This window comes from Nomascus leucogenys, chromosome 19 (genome assembly GCF_006542625.1).
Source record: "Nomascus leucogenys isolate Asia chromosome 19, Asia_NLE_v1, whole genome shotgun sequence".
Classification (NCBI taxonomy): Eukaryota; Metazoa; Chordata; class Mammalia; order Primates; family Hylobatidae; genus Nomascus; species Nomascus leucogenys.
The window spans coordinates 61,989,714-61,998,717 of NC_044399.1; the positions used below are offsets into that span (position 1 = coordinate 61,989,714).

Below are 9,004 nucleotides of genomic sequence, written 5' to 3' on the forward strand. Positions count from 1 at the left end.
TCGCGACATCAGAGGCCACGCCGTCCCGCTTCTGAGGCGCGGCAGCCCACTTTGGGAGGCCGAGGCGGGCGGATTACCTGAGGTCAGGAGTTCGAGACCAGCCTGACCAACATGGTGAAACCCCGTCTCTACTAAAAATACAAAAAATTAGCCGGACGTGGTGGCGCATGCCTGTAATCCCAGCTACTTGGGAAACTGAGGCAGGAGAATCGCTTGACCCCGGGAGGCGGAGATTGCGATGAGCGGAGATCGCGCTATTGCACCCCAGCCTGGGAAACAAGAGCGAAACTCCGTCTCAGGAAAAAAAAAAAAAAGAAAAAAAAAGGAAAAAAAATAAAAACCCCTCCTTCTCCCGCCGGAAATACCCTCTTTCAAGACGGCGCGCCTGTGCGGCGCACGCGCACTCAGTTACTTAGCAACGTCGGCGCTAAACCACCGCAGGTGGAGCCCAGCAACAACAGAGCCACCGCGTCCCCCACCAATCAACGCCGACCTCGCCTTCGCAGGCCTAACCAATCAGTGCCGGCGCTGCAAGGAAGTTTCCAGAGCTTTCGAGGAAGGTTTCTTTAACTCGAATTCATCCGCCCGATAATTTTCTTTTATTTTCCTAACGAAGGAAGAGAAGCTCATAGAGGAGAAGGGAAATAATTTTTTAGGATCCTTTCTTATGGCTAGGAAGAATTTGGGGCTCAGTTGAAAAGCCTAAACTGCGTCTCGGGAGGTTGGGCTCGGTGAACTACTTTCAGCGGCGCATGGAGACGGCGCCTACGTAAGGAGTGATAAGTGACGCAACGCTCGTTACATAAATTTGCGCTCCGCCAGACCACAGCAGTCAGTGGCGGCTGGGCTTTGTTCGGTGTGTATCGTTGTGTTTGGACGTGGTTGTTGATTCGCAGGCTCTTCGTATCCGCTAACAGGTACTGGCCCGCAGCCGTAGCGACCTGGGGGGTAGTGAGAGGGGGGAATGGGTGAGGTCAAGCTGGAGGCTTCTAGGGGTTGGGTGGGCCGCTGAGGGGATGGCGTGGGGGAGGGGAGGGCGAGGTGACGCGGCGCTGGGCCTTTCCGGGAGAGTGGGCCTTGTTGACCTGAGGGGGGCGAGGGCGGTTAGCGCGCGCGCGCGTTGGCAGAAACTAACGGACGCTTAACTGACAGCGATTCTGTCGAGTTTACTTCGGGGGGAAGGCGGAAAAGAGGTAGTTTGTGTGGCTTCTGGAAACCTTTACTTTGGAATCGCGGTGAGAAAGGTGCCCCTTGTGTTTCAATGGGATTTTTACTTGGTGAGTCTTGTGGGTTCGGTTTTTTCGGTTTGCCTAACGCCGTGCTTAGGTTTGACGCAGATTGGAGTTCGGTCGGGGGAGTTTGAATATCCGGAAGTTAGTGGAGAAAGCTGTGGAAGCTTGGTTAGCGCTCTGGATTCTCCGCTGTTGACGTTGAAACCTTGAATGACGAATTTCGTGTTAAGTGACTTAGCCTCGTAAAAATGAGGGGAGGTTTGCGGAATATTAACGTGTTTAAGGCATTTTGAAGGAATAGTTGCTAATTTTGAAAGATATTAGATGTAAAACAAGAAATATAATCCTGAGATGACACGCCTATGTCTTACTTTTAAACTAGGTGAAAATGCAGATCTTCGTGAAAACTCTTACTGGCAAGACCATCACCCTTGAGGTGGAGCCCAGTGACACCATCGAAAATGTGAAGGCTAAGATCCAGGATAAGGAAGGCATTCCCCCCGACCAGCAGAGGCTCATCTTTGCAGGCAAGCAGCTGGAAGATGGCCGCACTCTTTCTGACTACAACATCCAGAAAGAGTCGACCCTGCACCTGGTCCTGCGCCTGAGGGGTGGCTGTTAATTCTTCAGTCTTGGCATTCGCAGTGCCCAGTGATGGCATTACTCTGCACTATAGCCATTTGCCCCAACTTAAGTTTAGAAATTACAAGTTTCAGTAATAGCTGAACCTGTTCAAAATGTTAATAAAGGTTTCGTTGCATGGTAGCATACTTGGTGTTTTGTCATGAAATTCTCTAGTGATGTGTGGGTACACTTAAAACTGGTGACAATGTCTAGGGATTTAATTTTGAGATTGGTAATGTGCCTAAAGTTAAGTCACTTGACTCTGGTATACACTTCGGTGGGCTGAGGGGTAAGAGCCTTTTTTGCTGTAAGTCATTACAAGTTAGGATCCTGGGTTAATGGCAAACTTCCTGAAGCTCGAATTTAAAGTCTGTTGGGAGGCCGAGGCAGGCGGATCACGAGGTCAAGATATCGAGACTATCCTGGCCAACATGGTGAAACCTGGTCTCTACTAAAAAAATTAGCTAGGCGTGGTGTCACCTGCCTGTAGTCCTAGCTACTCGGGAGGCTGAGGCAGGAGAATCACTTGAACCTGGGAGGCAGAGGTTGCAGTGAGCCGAGATCGTGCCACTGCACTCCAGCCTGGCGACAGAGCAAGACTCCATCTCAAAAAGTTGGATATGCAGGCTTTTTTAAAGATGGTCTTGCTCTGTAGTCCAGACTGGTATACAGTGGCACAATGATAGCTCGCTATCATTCCTGGGCTCAAGTGATTGCAGGCATTTTCTTTACATTGAAGGAAAGCAAATGTGCCTGTTTAGACCTAATCTAAGATTGCTGGAGAAATAAAGTTTTGATCGAGGCTGCTTGAATAGTGATAACTGCTTTCAGTTCTGCAATTAATTGGGTGACTATCAGCTGTGTGTTTATTGCTTTGTAGTGTATTAAACCAAAGTGTTTAACCTGGATGGTAGTGTGGAACCTTAATCTTGTCTCTCTGCTGTATATGCTTTAACTGATGAGCCAAGAAGCAGCTAATCACTGAGTATGGAAGATGACTGGCTGAGGAGAAAGATGGCTTGCAGGTACTTAATGTTGAAAACGGCATTCTGATTTAAGAGAATCTTCCTGATCTTGATGAGTTAGGTGGCAAATTAAAGTGGTTCCTCATACTTTTTTTTTTTTTTGGACAGTCTCACTCTGTTGCCCCAGGCTGGAGTGCAGTGGTGCGATCTCGGCTCACTGCAACTTCCACCTCCCAGGTTCAAGCAGTTCTGCCTCAGTCCCCCACGTAGCTGGGACTACAGGGGCACACCAGCTAATTTTTGTATTTTCAGTAGAGATGGGGTTTTACCATGTTGACCAAGCTCGTCTCAAACTCCTGGCCTCAAGTGATCCGCCCACCTTGACCTCCCAAAGTGCTGGGATTACAGGCATGAGCCATCATGCCCGGCCACGCTGTTGGTTCTTAATGACAGCTTAACTTTATTGTGAAAAGATTGCAGCAACAAGTGAGATTTTACCTGTATTTGGTAAAAATACTTATCCTTAAGTCTGGCAACATAAGCAGTTTTTAGGCTTCTATGCCAATGGACACTAGGCAGTAATTTGCGGTGCTAATAGAAAATATTGGAGTAAGGGTGTACTAAGGAAGTTCTCAATCTTTCCCCTTCACTGTCTTCTATGATGTAACTTCAATAAATGTGATTCTCATCTTGGCACAAAATTGGGAGTGGTGTGGGGAGCCCTGTTTTTCCCAGGTTTATAGTAGAGAAATAACGTTTTCTGGTACTAAAACTGGCGTGGTAAGTGCATACTTAAGAGTAAGGACTTTAAATCACTGGCCAGTTAATCTCTAGTTAGTGGTTTGGCATGCAAGAAGTACCCATGGGTATATTACACAAATGCAGGAATACCATATCTAGAAATACACCTTTGATATTCATAGTGTACCTGAGAATGGTTTCACGCATAATTTTAGGTAATCTGCCTTGGTCACTCTGGTTTTACCGATCTTTGCCCACAGTTCCTGGTTCATAACTTCTATAGCCCTTGTTATAGTCATGTTGGGTGTCTGTTAGGCCACAGGAAACTCACTTAACTTATGCCCTTTTACCTTCCCTAAGACAGGACTCTTGATCTTCCCCTACCTTTTTGTGAGTCCTAAGACCCTCATTTCAGAGAGGGTTCTGTCCTATACCCTGGGGAAAGGAATGCTGTCATCTTGAAGCCTCCCTAGAAAACCAAGAGGACTGAGTTTGGATATGTGAACACATGGAGGTTCCTGGAGGGTGGCACACCCAGGCAAGGCATTAAAGCTTTGCACCCCTTCCCCCATACCTTGTCCTATGCATCTCTTCATCTGAGTCCTTTGTAATATTTTTATAATAAACCAGCAAATGTGGTCAGGCGTGGTGGCTCATGCCTATAATCCCAGCACTTTGGGAGGTGGAGGTGGGAGGATCGCTTGAGGCCAGACTGGGCAATGGGCTCTTTACAAAAAAAAAAAAAAAGTTTAAATGGGCTTGGTGGCATATACCTGTAGTCCTAGCTACTTGGGAAGCTGAGGTGGAAGGATTGCTTTGAGTCCAGGAGTTCCAGGCCAGCCTAACACAGCAAGATCTTGTCACTGAAAACCTAGCTCTTCAAACCTGGAAAATTAAAACATTTCACTGAATACCTAAAAACTATTATCTGGGGCAATAGGGCTTAAAATATTGTGCTGTCATTTCTCCCAAAGCGTCACTGTCTGACATGATGGGCTCATAGGTCTGTAGTCTGGTGAATCCTTCAGAAGAAGATTCAGCTATTGCTCTTTAGTTCTCTTGGAATCTCTTATTTTCCATAGAGATCCCCCTCGACGTAATTCATGGATCTCAGCAAATTCACTCTGCACACAAATGAATTTGAGCAATTTTGAGACAGAGTCTTGCTCTGTAGTCCAAGCCAGAGTGTAGTGGCACGATCTTGGCTCACTGTAACCTCTGTCTGCCAGGTTCAAGCGATTTTTGTGCCTCAGCCTCCTGAGTAGCTGAGATTACACCACACCCGGCTAATTTTTGTATTTTTAGTAGAGATGGAGTTTCACCATGTTGGCCAGGCTGCTCTTGAACTCCTGACTTTAGGTGATCCACCCGCCTTGGCCTCCCGAAGTGGTGGGATCGCAGGCGTGAGCCACCGCACCTGGCCAGGGAAAGGCTCTTTAAGTATGTGTTGGAGGCCTGGTCTATGGCCTGATGCCCGTCCAAAATTGTTGTCAGCTCTCAGGTAAATAAAAATGAGAACAGCAGCCAGGTGCTGTGGCTCACGCCTGTAATCCCTGCACTTTGGGAGGACGAGGGGGGCGGATCATGAGGCCAGGAGTTTGAGACCAGCCTGACCAACATGGTGAAACCCCGTCTCTACTAAAAATACAAAAAATTAGCTGGATGTGGTGTCACGTACCTGTAATCCCAGCTACTCGGGAGGGTGAGGCAGGAGAATTACTTGAACCTGGGAGGCGGAGATTGCAGTGAGCCGATACGGCGCCACTGCCCTCCAGCCTTGGCAACAGAGCGAGACTCCATCTCAAAAAAAAAAAAAAAAAAAACAGCTCAGTGGATTTTACATCAAATTAAATTTATTCAACTTAAAAGACATGTCCTCTGTAAAAATGTTGTGGTCTAATGGTTTAGTGTGGCTCTGGATACAGGACTTCTTGAGTCAAATCTGGCTAACTACTTAACTAACTTGTAACGTTGGACAACTAATTTATCCTGTCAGTACATCAAATTCCTCATCTATAAAAATTGGGTTAATTACACCTGTCTCAGAGTAGTTATAATTACATATGAAGTACTTAAAACAATGTAAAAACTTGGCCAGGTAAGGTGGCTTATGCCTGAAGTCCCAACTACTTGGGAAACAAGCAGAAGGGCTTGAGCCCAGGAGTTCAGGGCTGCAGTGAGTTATGGGGTAATGCCACTGCACTGCACTCCAGCCTGGGCAACAGAATGAAACCCTGTCTCTAAAAACAAAACCAAAAACCCCACACACTTGCACAGTGCTTAATATGCTATTTTTGGTAATAAAATTACCAATCAAAAAGAGATGATAGGCTGGCTGCTGTGGTTCACACCTGTGTAATCTCAGCACTTTAGGAGCCCGAGGTGGGAGGATCACTTGAACCTGGTAGGTTGAGATCAGCCTGGGCAACATAGTAAGAACTCATCTCTACAAAAACTAATAATAAAAAAAAAAGGCGGGAGGATCACTGCAATGAGGTTAAGGCTGCAATGAGCTGTGATCTTGCCACTGCACTCCAGCCTGGGTGATGGGAGTAAGACTCCATTTCAAAAAAAAAAAAAAAAAAAAAAAAGATGATAATGCAATAAGTAAACTGAATGAGGGTGATAGGAACTTTGTGAGGCAATATCCAATAGAGTAAAAAAATGCTATAGGAAAAAAATATGCCTAAGCACAAAGACGGGTGGGCCACTGTTAACAATGGTTGCTTCAGAAGAATAGAGGAGTAGTTTTAAAGAGGGGCATATTTCAGCTCCTCTCTAGATATTCTTAAATCTGGCAGCCACATAACATCAGCACTGTTCACAAGTACCCCATGTTTAAGAGCCAGCAATGTAACTCAGCCCTGAAGTCAGACTGTGTTTCTGGATAGAGTAGACATTTTCCACAAGTGTCTGGTTCAATCTCTATCACTCCTATAGGGCCTCTAGAAACTTTATGTCATGAGACTTCCTGAACCTCAACACACTTCATTTTAGCTATACTTTATTCATTCCTCAAAGAATCTGAGGGGGCAAGCCATGACTCCATTTTAATCAGGCCCAGCTAACTCTAAATGGAAGCTTTAGATACATGTTGGGTTCTGGGAAAGGATCTTGTACTTAGTGCAGCAATAATTACTTAGTTATATAAGTACTTAGTTTCCTCAGTGCAACAAGGAAGTAGGTTTTGAGGCTTTTCTTTTTTCATACTTTTTTCTTTCCTTTTCTTTTCTTTTTTTTTTTTTGTTGAGGCAGAGCCTCTCTCTGTCACCCAGGCTGGAGCGCAGTGGCGTGATCTCGGCTCACTGCAACCTCCACCTCATGGGTTCAAGCGATTTTCCTGCCTCAGCCTCCCGAGTAGCTGGGTTTTATATTTTCTTAATCTCCCACTTTTTTTTTTTTTTTTTTTTTTGAGACCGAGTCTTGCTCTTGTCACCCAGGCTGGAGTGCAGTGGTGCGATCTTGGCTCACTGCAACTTCCGCCTCCCAGGTTCCAGTGATTCTCCTGTCTCAACCTCCCATGTAGCTGGGATTACAGGTGCCCACAGCCATGCCGGGCTAATTTCTGTATTTTTAGTAGAGATAGGATTTCATGTTGGTCAGGCTGGTGTCGAACTCCTGACCTCCGCTGATTTGCCAAACTTGGCCTCCCAAAGTGTTGGGATTACAAGTGTGAGCCACCGTGCCCAGCTGATCTCCCACTTTTTTTTTTCTTTTTTCTTTTCTGAGAAGGAGTTTCACTCTTGTTGCCCAGGCTGGAGTGCAATGGTGCGATCTTGGCTCACTGCAACCTCCACCTCCCAGGTTCAAGTGATTCTCCTGTCTCGGCCTCCTGAGTAGCTGAGATTACAGGCATGTACCACCACACCCGGCTAATTTTGTATTTTTAGTAGAGACAGGGTTTCACCATGTTGGTCAGGCTGGTCTCAAACTCCTGACCTCAGCTGATCCACCCACCTCAGCCTCCCAAAGTGCTGGGATTTATAGTGTGAGCCACTGCGCCTGGCCTCCCACTTTTTTTAATCATCAAAAGTTGGGTGGTGAAGTTCACTCTCCAGCCAGTAGGTCCCAGCCAGCTCCTATAAAATTCTAAAACCTATTCTAACCACACAACACTAACCAGGGCCCTCTTTAAGAAACACCATTATGGCCGGGCGCGGTGGATCACGCTTGTAATCCCAGCACTTTGGGAGGCCGAGGCGGGTGGATCACGCTTGTAATCCCAGCACTTTGGGAGGCCGAGGCGAGTGGATCACGAGGTCAGGAGATCGAGACCACGGTGAAACCCCGCCTCCACTAAAAATACAAAAAAAATTAGCTGGGCGTGGTGGCGGGCACCTGTAGTCCCAGCTACTCGGAGAGGCTGAGGCAGGAGAATGGCATGAACCCAGGAGGCAGAGCTTGCAGTGAGCCGAGATTGCGCCACTGCATTCCAGCCTGGGCGACAGAGCGAGACTCCGTCTCAAAAAAAAAAAAAAAAAAAAAGAAACACCATTATCTTCAAAAATTTCTGATGTCAGTGTTTCCCCAAACTGTATCTTCCAAACATTACAACCACTATGAAAACGGATGCTGTGATCACAAGGAGCCTGGGAAGTTACCCATTATCTCCCTCCCGAAGACCTACAATGTCCTGCAATTGTACATCAGCATATTTAAGTCTCCAAGGAGTACCTTATAGGAACTGGTTTAACATCGTTTAACCCAGTGTTTTCCAATTTTCAATTTCTCTTATGTTTCACTTTTTTTTTTTTTTTTTGAGACGGAGTTTTGCTCTTGTTACCCAGGCTGGAGTGCAATGGTGCCATTTCGGCTCACAGCAACCTCCACCTCCCGGGTTCAAGAGTGATTCTCCTGCTTCAGCCTCCTGAGTAACTGGGATTACAGGCATGAGCCACCACACCTAGCTAATTTTGTATTTTTAGTAGAGACGGGTTTCTCCTTGTTGGTCAGGCTGGTCTTGAACTCCTCACCTCAGGTGATCCACCTGCCTCGGCCTCCCAAAGTGCTGGGATTACAGGTGTGAGGCACTGTACCTGGCCAAGTTTTTGTATTTTTAGTAGAGATGGGGTTTCACTGTATTAGCCAGGATGGTCTCAATATCCTGACCTCATGATCCACCTGCCTTGGCCTCCCAAAATGCTGGGATTACAGGTGTGAGCCACCATGCCTGACTTATAGATTATCTTAATCGGTTGCCACTTGGCTGAAGCTTGTCTTTAAGCATATGTTACCAGACAACTTAACAGATAAATTTTGACATAGAATTTTTTTTTTTTTTTTTTTTTTTGAGACAGAGTCTCACTCTATCGCCCAGGGTAGAGTGTAGTGGCATGATCTCAGCTCATTGCCACTTCTGCCTCCCAGGTTCAACGGATTCTCCTGCTTCAGCCTCCTGAGTAGCTGGGACTACAGGCGCATGCCACCACGCCTGGCTAATTT

At 46.5% G+C, this 9,004-nt stretch overlaps 1 protein-coding gene across 1 annotated transcript; it reads left to right on the plus strand.

Annotated features, from left to right (window-relative positions):
- Nucleotides 1–788: 788 nt before the first annotated feature.
- On the plus strand, nucleotides 789–2,002 carry UBB (ubiquitin B). Its single transcript, XM_004092785.3, has 2 exons — nucleotides 789–917; nucleotides 1,615–2,002. The coding sequence occupies exon 2, from the start codon at nucleotides 1,621–1,623 to the stop codon at nucleotides 1,852–1,854; it is 234 nt and encodes a 77-aa protein (XP_004092833.2). The 5' UTR covers nucleotides 789–917; nucleotides 1,615–1,620; the 3' UTR covers nucleotides 1,855–2,002.
- Nucleotides 2,003–9,004: the final 7,002 nt, after the last annotated feature.